This window comes from Temnothorax americanus, unplaced genomic scaffold (genome assembly GCF_048541705.1).
Source record: "Temnothorax americanus isolate GAGA-0224 unplaced genomic scaffold, ASM4854170v1 Scaffold1, whole genome shotgun sequence".
In the NCBI taxonomy this organism is placed as follows: Eukaryota; Metazoa; Arthropoda; class Insecta; order Hymenoptera; family Formicidae; genus Temnothorax; species Temnothorax americanus.
Window position 1 is genome coordinate 5,347,202 of NW_027509230.1, and position 20,238 is coordinate 5,367,439.

General features: G+C 43.5%; 3 protein-coding genes across 7 annotated transcripts in view; 1 reads left to right on the top strand and 2 right to left on the bottom strand.

The window, feature by feature from the left end:
• Positions 1 to 20,238, top strand: part of LOC143897192 (odorant receptor Or2) — a 27,878-nt gene that overhangs the window by 4,768 nt on the left and 2,872 nt on the right. The window contains exons 1-2 of one of the 2 annotated variants that reach the window (XM_077405630.1): positions 17,833 to 18,279; positions 19,392 to 20,057. In XM_077405630.1, coding sequence (XP_077261756.1) covers positions 19,510 to 20,057 — 548 coding nt within the window. In that variant the 5' untranslated portion in view covers positions 17,833 to 18,279; positions 19,392 to 19,509. Of the gene's footprint in view, positions 1 to 17,832; positions 18,280 to 19,391; positions 20,058 to 20,238 lie in introns of those variants that run through there. The other variant, XM_077405643.1, reaches the window with a different exon arrangement.
• LOC143897126 (uncharacterized) overlaps positions 1 to 20,238 on the bottom strand; it is an 86,005-nt gene that overhangs the window by 1,550 nt on the left and 64,217 nt on the right. For 2 of the 4 annotated variants that reach the window (XM_077405488.1, XM_077405497.1), the window contains exons 2-4: positions 2,750 to 2,984; positions 2,411 to 2,562; positions 93 to 2,304 (exon numbers count right to left, since the gene is read on the bottom strand). In XM_077405488.1, the coding sequence (XP_077261614.1) occupies positions 93 to 2,304; positions 2,411 to 2,562; positions 2,750 to 2,984 (2,599 nt within the window). Of the gene's footprint in view, positions 1 to 92; positions 2,305 to 2,410; positions 2,563 to 2,749; positions 2,985 to 7,993; positions 8,563 to 20,238 lie in introns of those variants that run through there. The other 2 variants (XM_077405510.1, XM_077405503.1) reach the window with 2 other exon arrangements.
• On the bottom strand, positions 14,141 to 16,231 carry LOC143897295 (uncharacterized). The gene is made up of 5 exons (XM_077405846.1): positions 15,830 to 16,231; positions 15,165 to 15,455; positions 14,808 to 15,079; positions 14,610 to 14,742; positions 14,141 to 14,417 (listed from the first exon to the last, which is right to left on the bottom strand). Exons 1-5 carry the CDS (start codon positions 16,056 to 16,058, stop codon positions 14,407 to 14,409), a joined length of 936 nt encoding a protein of 311 aa, XP_077261972.1. The 5' UTR covers positions 16,059 to 16,231; the 3' UTR covers positions 14,141 to 14,406.

The following is a 20,238-nucleotide window of genomic DNA, read 5'->3' on the forward strand; positions in this document are numbered from 1 at the left end:
TTTTATATGTTTTGCATTTTAATTTATTAATTTTACATTCTATGGTAAACCTTATGGCACACTAATGGTTCGGTGCAAAAAAAATTCGATACCTTCTTCCGCAGCTTGTCCACCGAGCATAATATCCTTCACAAAGATACCCATGCGTCCTTTATTGCTGTCCACGCCGCCGACGATGGAAAAACCCAATTTCTTCGGCGCGCCCTTTTCCAATATGATCGTTAAGAGATCGATAGATAAGCTGGACCCTCGTCGAACGGGGGGCGCCTCTGCGCTTCGTTTCCTCACGACCTGGAACTTCTTCATACCCGTCATCTTTTGGAAACTAACAGTCGCGTCGTCAACGGCGCGGTGGATTCGAGCGTTCGTTGAAGATAACGTATCGTCGGACGGAACTGACAGTTCGAGTCTTTTGTTCTTCGAGATCCACGCGTCGGGATCGCTTCGCGTTCGCGTCAAGGCGTTGCCCCACGTGTCGCCGATTTCTTCGCCGAAAGACGGAATCGGTTCTCTCGCGATTTGCAGCTCGACCGTGCCAACGCAACTCCGCAAGGCGTTTCGCGCCTCCGCCATCGACATGCCGCGTATCCTACGCCCGCAGACACGAACGATCTCGTCGCCGATGCGGAATTGCCTCGACTTGGCCGCTTCGCCGTTGGGATCCATCTTGGCGATCACGTAGAATGGCCTGGCCGCCTCGCACCGTTCGACCGAAATACCGAGACCCGCCGCGTGGCCCACCGTCAGCTTCATCGTCTTCAATTCACGTCGTACCAGGATCTTGTTAGCGGCAGTGACAGGCTTAATAATGGAAGCGATAGGAACCGAGGACACCTTCTTCGCCGCGTTTCTCGGCACGTCTAATGTGTCGAGTTCTAGAGTGGAACGCGATCTCTTTGGGCTATAGTATCGTAAAGGATTAGTTATCGCGTCAGATAAGGAATGGATTTTGTTACCCGGTGGAGTGTCCTTGCACGGGGACGCCGCGTGGTCCAAGAGGTGCAGTACACTTGGACTTGAGCATTTTCGATTTTTAGACTTCTTGTCCTTCAGTAAATTTTGAAATTTAGCCATCTGGGATACGTTAACATGACTTCCCGGCGTTACACAAAGTTTCCTCTCGTCGGAATCGACTTTTATTTTGACATCATCGGTGCCACGCGCATCGGCATCGTCACATTGCGGTGTAACGCCGAGATCTTTACGGTTTGTCACGTGGAGTTTCGTTAAATCCTCACCGAGCAGAACGGATGTCGCGGTCGCTGCTTTCGTTAGAGCCTCGCGAGACTTTGGCAAGAAATCCGCTTCCGTCTTAGAATAAACTTTCGTTAAATCCGGTCGGTATTCCGGAAAATCGGCAAAAGTATCCTCGTCGCAGCTGTCCGTGTCGTCCTCCTCCGACATTAACACGGTGGATTGGGTTGCGGTCGACTCATTGAAGGAAGGATTGTTCGCCGCGACATCGACAGCGGCATCGGCGGCGTTGACCTTCTCGATCTTCGAATCGCACGTTTCCGACGAACATGATTCGGTCACGGCACTCGCGTGTTTTTTCTGCGAACCCTCGAGTAGAGATAAGTCAATACCGCGATAATCGTCCGATGTTATCGAGAAACTGCGCGGCTTCAACAAGGGAGGCACCGCCGATTTTTCGCTGTCCGGCGAGTCCGCGCCGGCTCGCGTGCTGTCCGAATCGTAACCGCTTTCGTCGCAACCTATGCGCAGATTGCTCAGCAGATCTTCCAGACCGGTCAGCGAGCCGGCAGATAATCCTTGCGGACACGAATTTCCTTTAGCTTCGTTGACAGTCGCGTTACCGGCAGACTGATGATCAGGCGTTCGCGTCGGGGTCTCACTTTTCGTCTCCCCCGAAGATTTCGGACTCGCGCTCGTTCCAACGTTCTCCAACGTTTCTCTCGCGGACGCGTCACCCTGACGCGGCTTCAGGCTCTCGTGATTCTTGAGTATGTAATCCAACAGTCGCTGTTGCTCCTGCAGATCCTGTATGCTGCGACTCAGTTGCAATTTCTTTTGGCGGAACATTTCTCGATTGATTTCAGTGACCTCGCGATCGTCGAAATTCTCTGCGCAAATACCTCGAAATGGGAGCTTCTTGATCGCTCCTTCGCTGAGGGTCTTCCCCATCGGGCAATGGCTAACATTGACAACTGCATCCTCCTCCTGGATCGTCGCGCTTCTCGTAGAATTCTTGCCGTTAAGAGAATGATCGCCACCGGTTCTGAAGAGATTTCTCAACGATTCTACTCTGGGAATTCTCTTTGGTTTCGGGAGTTCGCTATTTCCCTAAAAAATGTTGATTATTCATGGTAATATTTCTCGAAAAGAAAGTTTTATTCGCGTCTTAGCTCAGCATGAAGCTAACGCGAGTTAAGCTACTGTTATATGTTACGTTTTCTTTCTCGCTCGAGATTTCATCGTAGCCGCTTTTCCGATGCGGGCTCCACCGTCGCCGCCGTCGCGGCACCGAAAGCAATTCGGAGCTGTCCGACCTCTTCATTTGATCCCATCGTCGACCCATTTTTCGTCCCCACGTGGAGATTCCTTTCGAGTGGGGGGAGGGGGGGGGCAAAGGTGCAATCAATTTTAAGATGTCAATCAAGATTAACCTTAACTTTGCTACTGCTTATTACAGACAAGAACGAAGCGATATCAAATACGGATAGGTATGTTGCGAGAAGTTTTACGCGCACTTTACCGCGATGTCACGAGTGTCTTATTGCAGTCCTACCTTTACGAGTCAGGATAGAAGGGTCCGTCGGTTCTTTCGGCGTGTCGGTGTCTTCTTTGACTGGAAGTATACCTTCCAATCTGTCGTCCGCCATCGATTTCTTCTCCGATCTTTCAGACGTATTGCTTTCGGCATTATTCGCAGCCGCAACGTCTTGAGATATAGGCACAGCCGAAACGAGCTGCGGACTCGTATCAGCCGTGTAACGTTTGAATAGACGCATCGTGAGGGTATGCTGCAAATAAAATTATTAACTAACTATAACATAAATCATAGCACATGATCGGAAGATGTTTCAAACAGGCAGATATGTACACGGAAAAAATTATGTTGTATCAACAGCAATAACAGTATGAGATCTAATTGGCAATAATCTAGTTAAGGAACAGTGTATTAATGAAATAAATACTTATTTTATTAAAACAAGAGCATGACGTATTGAATTAGCAAGATTGTTTCCAATTAGACTAATTCTGTTAATATAACATAATTTTTTCTATGTACAAATAATACATTTCGCAGTTAATAATTACATGTTCTAATAGCTGCATAACTATTATTTTTTCCTTTCTTTCTTTTTCCTTTAGCATATCCTATTTATAGTTAGTGCTCATAATGCTGAAAATTAGACCGAGAGAAACACCTCTGAAATTTAAAGATCCTACGGTATCGGCTACGGTAATTTCTACGGAACACCCTGTAGGTATAGAGTAAGAAAAGAGCAAAGAAAGGAGAGAAACGTGGAAGGGAAAGGTGGAGGCTTCGCGAGACAGCCTCGGACTTCCTTGAAAGGTTTGTCGTCGGGTGACGTCAGCCCTCGTCCACAAAACGGTCGCCGTCGCGTATGTACATCTGTCGCTCGCCCATATGTGTGTTCCGCGTTTTTGAATAAAAAAAAAGGAGCAAAATGAACTGCGAGGAGAGCATCGCAGGTAGGTAATCGGACAATGAACCCGTTTACACGTTCTCTTCCTCCTATTCCTCGTTTCTTTTTTTCGCATCGCATTTGCACTGCATCTCCTCTTCCACGCGAGATTTGTTCCATTAAGAGTTGTCTCTCACGTCTATTGAACGGATGTAATTAAGTTTAAACATTTTAAAATGTTGCTCGGCGGAGGGACTGGTGATAAAAAAAAAGAATAAGAATATTGAACACGACGTGTTAGTAATTGATAAAATTTTCAATGTGCAACAGAAGTTTAAAAAATAAATAAGTAAAACGTTATTGTACTATTATCTCGCTATTGTTTACGAGAGAATGCGTCTGCGTAAACTCAAGCTACGGAAACTTAAGCTGAGAGCATTGGTCGAGAGTATATCTGGAAGAGACTAAGATAACGGTTGATATCTTCGGTATACGATCTAGGCGATTATAAATTCGACGAGTACGGACAACCAGAATCTACCTGGCTTTACGGTCGAACAAAACTATTCATTCTGGCAAAATTAACATATTTGTATCTGTGTATCTACAATTGTATAAAAGTGCGTAAGTTAAGTTCTTAATTATTAAGTTAAGCAAATAGAATCGTTACGCTTCTTTTAGCCGATTATACTTTATAATTCTCGCAAATAAAACAATTATAATTTTTAAGTTTTTATTAATGCGAAAGTATTACATCGAACTGTTACCAAGTAACAATGAGTCGAAGCTGTTAGCATAGCGGAGCCAGAGCGAAGTCCTAATTTGGACTCGGATTACGACACAGCCTCTTCATTTTCCCAATTCGAGGCTACCAAATATGGAACGTAAAATTAACAACCCGCACAAATATATTTCGCCAATAAACGCGAAATAATCCCGTGTACTCTAACAGGAACTAGTCACTGTAAAACTACGTTTTCAACGCAGGAGGTTTAACGGTTCTGCATCGTTAGCCTGAAAAGTGTATGCTATTTGCTTAAATACGGGATTTGTATAAAGTCAGTTATATACAAACGTATATAAACACAGAAATAGAAAGAGAGAGAGGGAGAGGGAGAGAGAGAGAGAGGAAGAGAGGGGGAGAGAGAGAGAGAGAGAGAGAGAGAGAGAGAGAGAGAGAGAGAGAGAGAGAGAGAGAGAGAGAGAGAGAGAGAGAGAGAGAGAGAGAGAGAGAGAGAGAGAGAGAGATGCGGTCTGATATGCTCTTTGCAGGGCTCGCGCTTTCACGTCTGCGCTGTTAGGCACACCTGACTCTCAACCATGGGAACCTGCCGTGCCTTTCGGGAAACGCGCGGTACGTGCCAGGGAGCAGATGTCCATTGTCCTTGCGAACGAGGGACAACAGCTACCCATCACCCTCATCATTTCATCGATTATACGTATAGCTCTGTATAATAACGTGCGACCGCCAACTACAGCTCTTTTTTTTTATATTTATACGTCTAGCTAGAGGGTCTGGTTCAAAATCCGGTTCTCAATATGGTTCGACTAAGTTCTCGGATCTGAAAGATACAAGTGTTCGATTCGACAGCTCGGTCGCAGGAGGAACGAAATCGGTGTCACGCACCGACGTAAAATGCGACAAATATCTCGGTCGTTCGACAGATCTCTTTCTCTCTTTTCTCTCCTCTCTCGAAAATTGCCGTATCCCTCCCATCCTGTTATTTTTTTTTGCTCTTCACCGAACAGCGTCTCGTAGAAAGTAAAACTATCGGCCCCGAGGCCGCGTGTCCTCGAACAGCGCCGGTCTGGCACACATTCGTTACGCGAATAACGCAGACAGATCTTTTTCCGAACACCTTGTGGATTTGATAAAAAAAAAGTCGAGGGTCGATCGATAATCACCATAGTCAAGGAGACTCAGATATCAATTTATTTCATTAGCTGAGGCAGATGCACTTGCAATAGAGCCACGTACCTTGACTGGATACATTTTTATGCATTTTCTCGGCACATTTAGGCTGCGTTCGGGGAGCGCGCTATTAGCGCTATTTGCTTATTTTATCCTTGTTCTACACTTGATGAGCGATAAAGATAGAATGATGCAATAGCGCTAATAGCGCGCTCCCCGAACGCACCCTTAAACTACAAGTAGGGAAGTAATAGGGAAAAATTTGTTCGAGAAGCCGGTGCGCAATATTAAATTTCTCTTCGCGCCGCACGAAATAGATGGGTCGATATAAGTGCATATAATCATTAGTATACTGTGCGGAGGGTAAAAATGCATGCACCTGCACACCCTTGCATTTTCGTACAAGGGGTAGAAAACTCATTTGAAAAAGCGCTATTACCTTCCCGATTAAAATTTTATAGAGTATAGTGGGTTAATACATATTCATCGGATATCAAGGTGAAATTTCTGGATACTCTCTATATAAGTCGATCGCACGCAAGAATCATTTTATAAATAATTACACACTTATTTAATACCGCATTTCCCGGTTGTCCGTCAAAGTGTTGAAAGGGGCGTGTTTAATCCGATAGAATAAAGCGGGCGTACTGCATAACTGTAATGCATCTCGCGCACCGCTTACGATCTTATACCGTTATCTCTTGAAATAGGTGAGTTCGCGGTGCATACGTAGCGCGCTGCGTACATCTGACAGTTAATTACGTTGTTTGTATTAACATTGTCGATATATACGATCGAGCGAAATGGGTTACGCGTGACTTGCGACGTTATAAAGCTCCGCCGCAAGCGATGCTCGGTGTTACTGGAAAAAAAAAAAAATATTTGCCATAGATTTTGCCGCATTTATAATGTACGATTCGAACGTTATCACATCGACGCGTTATCATATCTACTGCTTTATTCGGGATACGATGCTCGTATCGATTTGTAGAGTACTTATCGTTTGTGTGTGTCGTTTGAAGGCGCGAATATGTAATATCGTTACGCACGATATAACGATATTAACGATATGGTGCGCAATATGCGCAACGTTAGTAGTAAGATTTATTCCGCATATATGCACTTGGCGTATGTATTCGATATACCGTGAACATCAAGGTATCGCCGCTTCTTGGTCACGGATCATTGCCACAGTGAAAGGGTTAACGTTATTCAGGTATTCGCTCAAGTATTATCGAGAAAAAATATAATGATACGTCGTTAATAATACCTAGGATGGCCTAGAAAACCTTGACCTTCGTGCATAATATGATATTAATGCAAATAATAATAATTAAATGAAATTGCATACTTATTTACCACATGGGGTTTTTAACTACGAAGAATACTCGCATATATATTTTCGGATTTATGCATCGCGGTCATCGTAGTGACTTGATACCAATTTCTTTTTATGTCAATGTAATTTTTTTTATATTTAACTCTCTCTAGATGAAGTAAAGCTCACATAAATAACCAGTTAGTTACTTTCCGTGACAACAAATTAATAGTAATCCAAATAAATGTATAAGTAACTAGATAAGGATTAACTCGATAACGAAATTAACGAGTAAAGTAAAAAGCGAGCTTTGAGAGTATAATGCAATTAACGTAAATTTATTCACTTTTACTGTACTTTTACTTGTTAACTTTAATTCATCATTCATCCTACCGAAAATTGAATTGGACGAATATTCAAATTTAAGATAATCGCGAAAAGTTTCAGTACATTCCTTTTTACAACAACTGTATGAATTAAGAATTGCGGTGTTCCAAATTTTCAAATTTTTTTCAGAGTTTTGTGCAATTTGTAATTTGAATAGATAGACGATCGAGAGCGTCGTGACAGAAGCTGTTCCGACTTAAGTCTTAGCTGAGCTAACGTTTGTTTTCGGGCCCACGGTTTCGTAATTTGTATTGCAGAGAGAGAGAAAGAGACAATTTATTACAGTAGATTTATCAATAACGAAATCTCTAGTCAGATCACAAAAACCGGCAGTTTCTGGTGTAACTGTGTAGCATCGTATAGATACGTGACTTGTGTATACATATACTGTACTGGAAGATTAATGTGTGTCGGAGCTCTAATTTATGCGGAACTGGCTGTGTATATATGACGTTTGTTGTACGTCAATGTCCTCTGAGGAAGCATCTGTTGATATCTAGTAAGCATTAAGCACGGCTGAATGTAAACCAATGAGGAACAGACGAAGCGCTCCAATATTGTACAGCTCAAAAGCGATTAATTTTCCGCACAATTATACAACTGTTAAAGTGGGAAAAGCTTCGTTAGTCAATTTAACGTAACATTTATCGAGAAGAGATATCGAAGAGCCTAGAGGTGTGCGTGTGCAACCATCATTAATTACCAATGGCGAGATAGAAGGTAAAGCGGATGCGAGAGAAAAAAACAAAGAGACAAAGGTACCGTGACAAATGTGCGGAGACTTGCCTTCGATCAAAGGACGTTATTGCTCCTCGACCGCGCGAACGTGGTCCCGCGGATGAAACGGTGCGTCATCGGCTCCCACGATCCGATCTCCGAAGTCCGATCTTAATTTTACCCGCGCGCCCGCGAACCCGGAAACCGCGCCGACGAGCAAAACGGTCGACGACACTGCTACACGGCCGTCCGTATCGCACGCTCGCGCTTTGGAGGCGACGCGAGGCAGCTCCGAGGAACGATGCACCGATATCTGCCACCGGTCTCGGCCACTCTCGACGAGAGGGAAAGAAGCCCCGCCGCTCGCTCGGCCCGTACGAACGCTCGCCGGCAGGACTCGCTCGAAACTGCCGGTATCGCGAGAGCACCGATTGCCTGTGGCGCTACCTGCACGGGGAGCTGCATGATCCCTTTACCTCTCCCCCTCTCTTTATTCGTCTCTCTGTTTCTTTCCCTTTAATAATTTATATTAATGATAATGCTCCGCGATAACGGTGGTAACATCAACGATAAGAGCTCCGCTCTTATCCTTTGTCTAACCGACCTTGAGCCCCGTTAACTTGCAGCCCGTTTCGACCGAGCTATGATAACAACTTCACGACCGCGCGTTCGATGGAAATAAAAGAAAAGAAAAGGTTGCGGTTCCTTAAAATGCTGACGAAACAACGAGGAACGTTGTGCCACAACGTAGACTAAGTCCGGGCGCGATAAAAAGCGCTGGTATAACGCTATTTTCAGTAAAATTATCGCGTATCGCTCGACTACGTGCGAAGAAGTCGGGCAAGTGTGAGAAGAACCTGTGGGGAGAAACAGGTTCTAGATTCATTCACATCTCTCGCGCCGAGGCCTTGAGCCGAGCAAAAAGCGCTCTCTCTATGCGATTCCTACACCATAGACTCATCTTGTAATCCGCCATGGCTACTGGCGAGATGAGAAAAACGAGCGAGCGGCGTTACGGACGGAGGGTGTCCGGCGATTAGAACCGGGAAGAAAATCCGACTTCTCTCGTTACAGAAAAAAAGCCGACGTACACCGGCGAATCGAACACCCAATACATGTCGCGCGTCCTCCAGAAGCGCTAATCTAAAAACGTAGGCTGTCCCAGTGGACTACGAAACACTGGCGTTTAAGGAACACCTCGACGTGGCCCACGCATTTCTCACTAATCTCACACGTGATCAAACAGAGACGATAAATTAATGCTAAAAGCGTGGACACACTGCTGTATACCTCGATGTCGCGTGTACAATATATGTATAGACTATATAGAGCGTTGAGTCACGAGATGGCCAAAAAAGTGGTGATCGCTTACAGCATGGTAGACTGTTAAATATTGAAAGGTGAAATTTAAACCAATGCCTTGAGTTAAATAACATTTTGTTATTTTTAATTACCATGCGTGTCAAAATTTATTATTTTAACCCTATACTTGTTTAATTACATTGACATTGTTTTAATTAAATTAACCACATATTGAGTAGGAGCAATGGAGACCTATAGGAATGGTTAAAACGACTGAAATTGAGTATAATTTGACACTACGAATTTAACAGTGTAAAGCCGATTTAGAAGACTATTTTTGGGGAGCTATTGTTCCGGGAAGACTTTCCGAAGCTATGCGTATAAAAATCGAAAGTTGCTCTTTTCATTTGTCGCATATTGTAGCCGAGTTACCTCACTGAAAAAGAGTATGCGTACCGGATCCTACGAGCGATCCTGTCGAATGAAATCAACAATAGTACCGGACTCGGGATTGGCCGGATCGTGTGGGCTACCTTTCCTTGAATAAATTAAAATCGACATCGAAAAGGAAAAAAATCCACGCCGACGTCGGCGCCGACTTATTTAGCAATCGGCGAACGATAAGCAATGTAGAACCAGGATCTATAAAGCAACCGTTCCCCCCTTCCTCCCAGCTGTAATATCCAGCAGCCATCATTATGTCCCGCTGTTACGCGCGGTTGTTGTTCTCATCGGCTCAATCAGAAAGCTAATTAAATGTACCGTCGCGCCGTGCAATTAAGGAAAATGAGCGACCCTCCGAGACGCAAATAGTTAAAACGGACAACGACAAATGCAGCTGATCGTTTGCAAAATGATCACGACGGATCCGTAATAGCTTCATAACGAAATGCATTTTTCAATGGGAGAAGTGCCTTAATGATCGCCCGCATCTTATCACAAGTTTAAAAGTATGCGTATTTATCCATGTAAAGCTGCTCACGTTTCTGATACCACGCCTACTGCTCCGTTCATTTTGGCTCCCTCATGTTGCCGATGTTTTCCATTTGAATACGTATCAATTTTGCGCACTCAGTTTCGATTTTTAAATTTATTATTTTAAATTATATATGATCGCACGCGTGTGACTCATCGACATATTAGTATAAATATAACTCATAAATATGTATATAAGAATAACGTTCGTGAGTCACATGTATCTCGTGGACATTAAAAAAGTTAAAAATATAATCCGAATTTCTAGGCACTTAAAATTTGTACTTATAGCTCGTATTTTGAACTGTTCGAAAAAGATTGCGTTTGAAAATTTTGATTGCATCGAGCTTAAAATGTGACACGCAGGTGTCCGTGCGTGTACCATCGTTCAAATCGATTACCGGTCATTTCATTAGTGCTCCTCGACTGAACGATTGCTTCAAGGAATAACTGTAACGGACTTTTGCTAACCCTCGACTGTGGGCCGTCCCCAACGAACTTCCACTTCGCTCTCGACGATGCGATGCCCATAGTGGTAGTCATTTTACGGGCCAGCGACTCCTCGAATTATTCAACCGATGACGATCTTGATGCGACCACCGACGGACCTTATGTAAATAATCGATTAGCTATCCGGGCTATCGAATGCGCTACATAAATTCAGCCTTGTTCAAAGATTACATAACTGTTTTTACGTAGAGTTCCGCGCGAAAGACCATAGAGAGAGAAATGCGCGAAGATGTTAAGTAGATAAGCTTGTAAGATCTCTATATATTTTTGTCTTTGTCTTATTTCCCTACTTCGCACGCTCCACTAATTTAACATTTTGCCCAGTGTGTTCCGGCAAAATTCTTAACCGCATCAGGAAGTCGACCCGCGCGGATGACATGTGCTCGAGTTAATTGGCACGCGCCGCGCGACTTCGAGGGGCGTCTTCGGGCACCCTGCGAGCCTTACAGGGAAATAAGTTCACAAACCGTGAAAATTTAATGTTCTTTATGGTGGGGGGGGAGGGTGAGATAGAGGGGGGCAGCGTATTGTTGGCGCAATATCATGCGGCGTACCCTTCAATCCTTTTACGCAAAGTACACACAGAGAATAGACGGAGAGTTATTAAAAAAATATATATTGTATAGAGCGAAACTTGACAGCTTGACGGTATATGACTTTTTGATACACCAACCGGCGGATGTTAGCGGTCTGCTATACGCGCCGATCTTTCGCTCTAATGATTCCACCTGGGTTCCGATACATATATCCGTGGGTGGTCCGTCGTCATGCGCTTGATAAGCCTCACGCCAGGTGTAGATCGAAAAAAGGAAAGGAAGCGAGAAATATATATACTTCCTCAGTACTTGGGTTACAATATAGACTATAAAATGTCTTCCTTAAATAAGTCATGACGTTCTATAACTCTCATCTTTTCTATGCACACAGTATTAATTATTTTTTTCAAAAACAAGCAAATTAGAGATCTTTCCCAATACAGGCTACGGTCCACTTAACGCTACGAATGCTTCGAAGCATTCTTCTTCTCCTTTCTTTCAATGAAGAAAGAAGAAGAAGCAGAAGAGAAGAAGAACGCTTCAAAGCATTCGTAGCAAATGGACTGTAGCCGTAGAGAGGTCGTTTTTAAAAGAATTTCGAAAACGGAAGAAGAAATTGATTGGCGATCGCTGACGGAGGAGTGGGCTGAAATAACAGGAACAATCCTCTGCGCGCTCGCAGTAAATTTGATTGTTCGGAGGCAAGACGGCCCACGCTGTCCGGCCCGTGAGTTCGCCACGGGGAAACGCGGCATTCTTATCATTCGAGAAACTGGCGTGGCACAACGTAACGTATACGGTGACGGCATCGTGTGTACGTACGGACTAGCTGTCTCCTCTAACAATACAATAACGATGGAAGGCGTCGCTTAAGGGCAAGTCCGCCTAGCGTATAGTTGTTCGGGTTGTGTATGTACCTATCGATGCCGGTAAAATATTGCGTTTACATGTTTTCCTCGCGTGAAATACTCCCTCGTAGAATATTATTTCCGGGTCTGCTCCGATATGACGTTTTCAATGCCGACCAGTAAACGTAAGCGCCTCGGCTTTACAACAATCGAATATTTTATTACACATTCTATACGAAAGAGTCAACTGTGACGTTTATAATTAATTTTGTTTCTTGTAACTTTCTATGTTGCAACGATACTTTTACGCTGACGTTTTTACAGATGCGAAGAAAGACGGACTACATTTAACGCGCGCTAAAATCGACCGATGGAAAACCGCGTTTTCCTTTCCCCTGGTGCATTAAAATTTTTTATCGCCTCGTCGTGTTATCCGCGGAACATGGCAAGAACCATGCTAACGACGCACTTAACTCTCTTAGAAAGGGATCCATCCACGCCTCGGAATTGAGAGAAAAATGGTAGTAGGAGAAACAAGTTGCTATTCCCACGCTGCGCCTGTTCGGGATGCTACAAGTACTTTCGCTATCCAACCTTATCGAAGCTGGTGCATTGCGAAAGGCAGGTAATAGGTTCACGTCTGCAAGTATTTTTTGTCTGGGCGGCTCGGACTCGCGTTGGAATCTCCTCTCGAAGTACGTGCGAACGCGATAATGATAAAGTGATCGAGTAATTATCGTAAATACCGATTGCTTTTAAGTTGTTATTTTGGCTCGTAGAAAAAATGTTAAATAATTTTCTGACAGAAACAAAAAACAAATTAAATTACTCGCCACTTACTCATACCGTGTACCTACTTCCCTCAACAGAGTGAGTAGATTATCATTTAACATTTTTTTTTTACCTGTATACACGAGTATCAGTCAAAGTAATATTCTATGGAAAACTTCGAATATTTCTCGTTCTCGTATCGTTGATCGTCTCGAAGAAAATCTCTTTCAACATCTCGCTTTGATGGCACGATGAAAAATGCGAATAAAAAATAAACAGTTCCGTTCGTTTTGCGCTCAACCTTCTCGTAAACGTTGTAATGTCACAGTCTTTCGCTACGATGCACCTGAATATTGTGGCTCTACGTTTCCAGCACCTGTTCCCGCTTTGACACCTGACGGAGCCTTCTCGCACTCGCTTGTCCGTATAGTCGTATAGGGGTTCGAAAGCACATCGCTTGTCCACGCGACGCAGTCGATGCCGGCGACCAACGTGCTAACGGTTGTCGATACGTTACGCATAACGCAAGACAAATTTTGCAATCGCGTCTGTGATTTCAATTCTACTGTTCATTTATTTACATACATCACATTCTAACGCCACTTCCAGCCATATGTCGAAATAATAAATCTGCAGACAATTTTTTTAAACTGTTTCATATCGTTACAGATTTTCGATTCTCATGGTCCCACACACATTCGGCTATAAGAGAAAGAATATATAATTTAATTTATTTCTAAATAATTTTAATCGTTACTACTTAATCGCGACGGAAGGTCTTTGTATTGCGCCAGGAGATTGGCAACCATATATACATGGCCGCGCTCTTACCAGTATACTCTTTTCTACATCACAACTGACCAATATAATTCACCAACGATATTTCAACGGGGACATGATCGAAACAAGATCTTTATAAAAGGAACAATAATAATAGGTGAGACAGGATCGATATGATGTACGATCAATTAGAGAAAACGTCTTTACGGTCAGGATTGAGTCTTGGTAGTCTAATAATATTATTTGCGTTTTATGTACAATTCTTCGCCCTAACAAACCACGCCCACCGTTAAGTACTAACGATTTTAAAACGCAGTCTCAACTAAAGCTAGAGAACAGTTCGATATATCATTAAATTGATAATTAATTTAAACACACTAACACAAATCATTAGAATATTATAGAATATTAGAGATATACGATATGTAAAATACGGGATGTATACAGGATAAGATACGGAATATAGGATATATATATTTATAAAAGAAAAATAATATTGCCTTTATTTCATAAGTTAATGTTGCGAAACTGATCGTCACATAGGTAATTATTTCGGCGAATAGTATATACGTGAGGGATTATTTTATGGTAAATCTATGGTTACTTCACGGCTACAAAATCTCTGGTCGAGTCCACCACTGTTAGCGTGAGCTATACATTGCATAAATATAAACAATACGAGCGATCAATAAAATATTCTTCGTTCCTAAAATTGTGCCCTTGATCCGAGATGTTTTTACGCGGAACCTAAAATATAAAATAATATTACGTTTGCGTAACGCGCGTAAATAAAAGTAGAGATGTCAACGCTATTGATTACGGACAAAACAGAATTGATGGTAATTGGCATTGATTAATGATAGTTTTATGATATTGGTATTGATTAATGATAGTTTTATGATATTGGTATTGATTAATGAGTTAATAATAAACGCTCACCACCAACGCATTCCGGGCTCCTACAAGGTGATTTAGTTGCTGTGTTGGTGTAAGTTGCGTAACAATTTACATCACACTTGTAACGCAAGACAGGATGGCCGCATCCCGAGCAATCAGGCTGCGCACTTGGAAACTACGATTATATATTGTCTTTTAATATATAAAGGATACACTTCTGACTCGATACAATATGTCTACCTGTACTCCTTGGATGCCAGTTTGTTGAATGCAAAGCCACTGATTGTACGCGCATCCACCTGCAGTTCCGATTCCTACTCCGTATGTAATTTGCGGAACTAACGAGATTTGAGGTACTATAGGAATCGATGATACGAGTCCAGTACCGGGGATACCGGGGATACCGGGAACACCGGGGATACCAGGAATACCAGGGATACCAGGGATACCAGGAGTATCAGGGGTACCAGGGTAGCAAGGTGGAGTACCAGGGTAGCAAGGACGACCGGGCGCTGTCGGAAATGAGCCCAATTTTATTAAAATACTCTTTGTCGCACAAATTATATTTTATATTAATAAATAGAGATTTTAACTCACGACAGCAGCCTCCGGGTCCAGTACGATTGTCAAAAATATTGATTCCAGTACCATTAACGCCTCCAAAAGGATTAATGATATTGTTAATGCCGATATTCGTCGTTATGTTAGTAGTCCTTAACCCGCCGTCAGCTGAACCGCAGTTTCCCGATTCGCATTCCGTCTCGTATTCCGTAATGATCTGATGCCTATGCCTGGTTCTCTTCGTGCAGTAGCCACATTTCTTTTCGCAATCGTGATCCAAGTGATGATCGCACTTTTTTAGACACGTTTCCAGACAGTGAGCGGCATCTGCAGAATTATATTGCTTATCGCCTGCGGCAGTACGGCACAATTTTCTTTGTGTCGCGAACAAAATGAACGGCACTTAGCTAGTATACGGCATGTAGATAGCCAAGAATAATTAAGTGAATAACAATAAAGGCCGTCGCGGTATCGCTTATACTTATTCACCGTACTTGAAAGCCGCGCTAATGACCAACCGCGTTGCGCAACTGCGTCTGCTACGTTATAAAAGTTCCAGTAATTTTAATTTAATACGACGGTTTATCTCTCTAAGTGATCGTGCAACAGCTGCAGTTGCATAATATGTTTGAACGGAGGCTTCCGAGCGGCACGTGAATTCCCATGTTTATCTCGATTGTTATAGCGATTAGTTGATCTACCAGTTTCCGGCAGCCCGTCTCCGTGGCCCGTGTGATGACCGTGCCTCTTCGGCCTCATTAAACACTTGACGTATTTTTTATAGTCCGGATTCCGGCATTCGTCGTACACCTTTTGCTGGTCCTCGGTGATCGTTGTTTCGGTGACTCCCCCGGCGTTCTTCTCGGCGTGCACCAACAGCGTGCTCAAACCGACGAGAAGGTACACGACGAGCGTATGCGTCACTTCCATAGCGCCGAGATTCTCACAACGGAGTAATCGGGCGGGATGAGCGACGCAACCCTTTATACCTTAAGCCGCGTATACCCGGGGCTGCGGGGTTAATGACCATTATACCAACAGCGTTTGCGCTGTCAAAGTCTTAGTTGGAAATGTTTGCGCCGCACGCCCTCGTAAAGATACGTCGTCGCACGTCGGCTAATATATTAACGCGTAAATTGTTATCTGCCTCTTGGCAACGGAGTGCAACGTCAAATTTGCACTGCTTATCGCGGAACGCCGGCCGCCGCGCCGCTCCGCGCCGCGAAGCTGTCGTCCGCGCTATGTCCGCAGCCTCTCCGAGAGCCGCGGTACGCGCGGCGCGCCGCGGCGTAACGAAGGCAGGGGTTGCAAAGTCCTAAAACACACTTTCGTAACGATAATGATATTGCACTGCCTGGCAGACACGATGCTTTCACGATGCGATCATAAATAAACATAGTTCAACAAACGTTTGATACGGCGATACGAAGAAATTATTAATGCAAACTTTTCTACTTTGCAGCGATGCATTCCGAGCGAATTACCGCGTTTAAATGCTTCTCTATTTTTAGTTGTCCGCGCTAAGACGCGTCTTGAGTTCACTACTTGCACCTTTCTTCCTCGTAATATTCCTCGAGCGCTATCTCGTAACTCGTTTGTTCCGCAAACACGTGTATTCAAAACGTGTCATTATCGCATCCCGCGTAATGTGTACTACCGCGCGAATTTTTTTTACGCGCGCTCGAAGGAATTACATTTGCTAATTGCGATATGGTACAGCAGAGTCACGTTGCTCGCAGAACGTTTGCTTCATTACGATCGAACGAAATTAAATAATTTTGTACCGTCTTAATTAGAGCTTCGAATTTAAGATTTCGAAGGTAGATGGTCGATCTCCTGGTAGCAAATGAAGAAACGATGAAATCGCTACTTCGAATAGGTCAGCGACACTCGGTCTTATCATAATCATCTGGGTTATAGAGCAGGAAACATATCCTATCGTTTCCTTTATTTACGTTGCTCATCGATAAAGTCGCTCGCGAATAAATACACTTTTAGAATTTTAATTTATCCTTGCACTCTTGGGAACGAACTGTTATTTGAGCAGCCTGATTGCAGCTGAAAATTGCATTATCAACTTGATTTTTCTCGATGTACATATTCCGTTTTTTCGCTCCCGGCGTCTTAGTACAGTTATTCGTGGCAGTCGTCACGAGCCGCTTTAATAGGTCGTACGATTATAAAATCTTTCACGCTTGCGTTCACGTACGTGATTTATCGTAATTTATAACGTCTCTTCCGGTCATGGAAGTCTCCATTCAAGGGAGAATACCGCTACCAGATATTACGTATATACAAAGCTGTTGACGAAAGGCTTAGGGGTGGCGACAAAGTAGGAATTAGACCGCTCGTACCCTGGTACTCCTATCTTCAATACTCAAACTTTCCATTGTCATATAATATTAGTATTAGACAACGTCTCAAGTACAATGTGATTCGCAACTTTGAGGATTACGAATTGCTAAGATACAATATAGTTATTAGCGAACATATGCGCACACACACATGACACATATCGCATCAGGCATTCCATTTAACAGTGCTTTCAAGCGAGCTAGAGGCATGTTGGTGAGGTCGATGCGGACTTTCTAAACGCCCTGTATACGAACGACTTCCCTATACCGATGGTAGGGGGACCGCAGGCCTCTCTCTCTCGAACGTACTGGCCCCATCCGTGTGCTCGAGGCTTACAATGGCTGCCGTGTAAGCCGACGTGCTGCGTGCCTTAAGTATTAATCGTCCTCAATTTTCCCGACTTAATTTGCCGGCTGAGAGACGCCCACGAAAAAAAAAATGCGCGATGCCTCGCCGCGGTGGTACCATTCGACGCGAGTCCGTGCGACTGCGAGCTCCGATAGACGACGCCCGCGTCCTGACGTACCATCGTCATCATCATCATCATCATCATCACCATCATCATCGCGTGTGTCGTTGACGCTTCTCGGCGAAAACACAGTGGTCGGCAGGACGCGTGCGATCGTGCCCGGGCGCATCACGTCGTCGCAAGACTGCAGTTGTTAAACTCTCGCGAGAATCTCGACAACCGAAGCGAACGTTTTGTGCTACCTTGATACTCAGTGTCGTGAAGTATCACTCGTTAGATTGGTATACGCGATGTTGTTATGCACATGCTCTGCTCCGCTTGAAAAAGGTAATTAATACTTCTGCACTTCCGCGAAACACCCTTGATCTTTAGGAATCAATATTTGTAAGAGTTGTTTCCGCTTTCTTTCGGAACAAGATGGTATTTTCGAAAACAATCGCGGTTTCCCATATCTTTTAAAATGTCAAAATCGAATAAAATTCAAGTATGCGTTAGTCATCAATAATTTCGAAGAACACAAATCTGCGTAAAAATTCATTTAAAACTCCTACGTAGGTAATTCACCCAATCTAATCGGATTAATACGCTCCAGACGATACAGTCGTTATGTCTTATTTCTCGCAGAAGCGTTTAAAAAGCGAGAAATAGATATTTAATAGCATATATTTCTAAGAAAAAAAGTGAAATCATTGAATTATACGCGCATTATACGCTCTGACGCTATATTTTCCTGGGTATGGTTAACTAGAAGATTGTTCCGATAGATAGGATACGCTTACGTCGCTGTAAAAGAATGTACAATTAGCTATTCGTTAAACTCCTTCTGTAAGCTGAAATTATTATGCTCGTAATTTGCACTCGCTGTTATTCAAACTATTCAAAGTCTACACTGTCGCCAGAATGTGTAACTCAAGCTCGTTTTTAAAAACGAGTTTGGAATCCGTGCGTGTATTAGAGTTTCACTTTTCGAAAATTATATGCCTTCGAAGTCGTTTCGAATTATTCGACCGTGGAAAGAACGCTTTCGTTTTTTTTTTGCGGGGAAATCTTACCGAATACGGGGAACACGCAGGAAAAACGTTGCAAATCGAGAAAGTGCGCTCTTTGCGCAATAAAAACTCGCCGATCCATAATTATAACGTTAGCAATCCAAAGTGTATTGAGTGGTATTTGGAGCAACTGCGGTAGCGATTTCGTTGACAGTTAATTAACCGTTAAGGTCAATGATTGTTAATTCATAAGAAGAGTGGGCTGAATACGAAATTTTCCACAAAATTGAATAAATCGTTAAACAGAGATATTGTTTACTTACTCAATTCAGGCAATTGCAAGGAAAATACATCGAAAAAACAATACAAATCTTGATTTATTTAGAGAAATAAAATTGAGATTTTAGAACTAAATATACGCACTAAATATTGATATTATTTATTTCACAGGCTGCGACTTAGGAAATATATAAATACGGTGCTATGGCAGTCGCGTGATCGGCGTTTCGAAAACCGGCTATTATGCTGCTGTATTTATGATTCGGCCGCGGATCTCGAAGGAGAAACGATGGCAACGGAAGTAGAGGAGATCCCGGTGGGGTCTCCTTGGTACGGCAAGGTTTTCGAGTGCTGGAGGAATCGTTACCGAGTCAGTCCCGGCAGAATCGAGCTGCCCGACTGCGATTTCTTTATCGTGGCACCGCGACGCACGCTGCGCGTACTCAGGCCGGCCCTGAGCAGCGGCTGGTACTACGAGAGTACGGCGGTCGACCGGCCGGAGTCGGTCAACGACAATTTCTTCAATCGATGGGCCAGGAAGCCGCATCCGTCCGGAAACTGCAGGTGCTCCTTCCGCCAGTCCGCCGGCGCGCTGAGCACCACCGAAGAGCGAATAATATCCGCGGAATTGAATCGCATCCGAACGAGCCTCTGCGAGGCCGAGAAAAACGCGCGCGGCATCGAGGAACTGGAGCAACGACTCTCGCTGAATCTGCAAAAGTTACGGGACAACTCGGAACTTGACGATCGCGCGAACGAGACGACGACGGTGTCTTCGACGGATCGTCAACCGTTTGAACACAGCGCGAAGCAACAAATTGTCAAAGATTTGGAAAGGTATATAAGTTTGTCAATTTAATGAGGACAGTAGATAAAAATAAAACGCTAAAAAAATCTGCTGAATTATCACTAAAGAAATATTTCTAATAATAAAATGTCGCATAAATATATTTTAAACGCAATATTTTGAATTTTCTGTTATTTTTTTTTGTCTTTTTTTATTTTATTTGATAAATTG

Coding starts and splice junctions, on each gene's coding strand:
- LOC143897295 (XM_077405846.1), bottom strand. CDS start 16,058: ATGGAAGTGACGCATACGCTCGTCGTGTACCTTCTCGTCGGTTTGAGC. Junction 15,456..15,829: donor AGACGGGCTGCCGGAAACTG/GTAGATCAACTA, acceptor ATAATTCTGCAG/ATGCCGCTCACTGTCTGGAA. Junction 14,743..14,807: donor CTGGCATCCAAGGAGTACAG/GTAGACATATTG, acceptor ATATAATCGTAG/TTTCCAAGTGCGCAGCCTGA.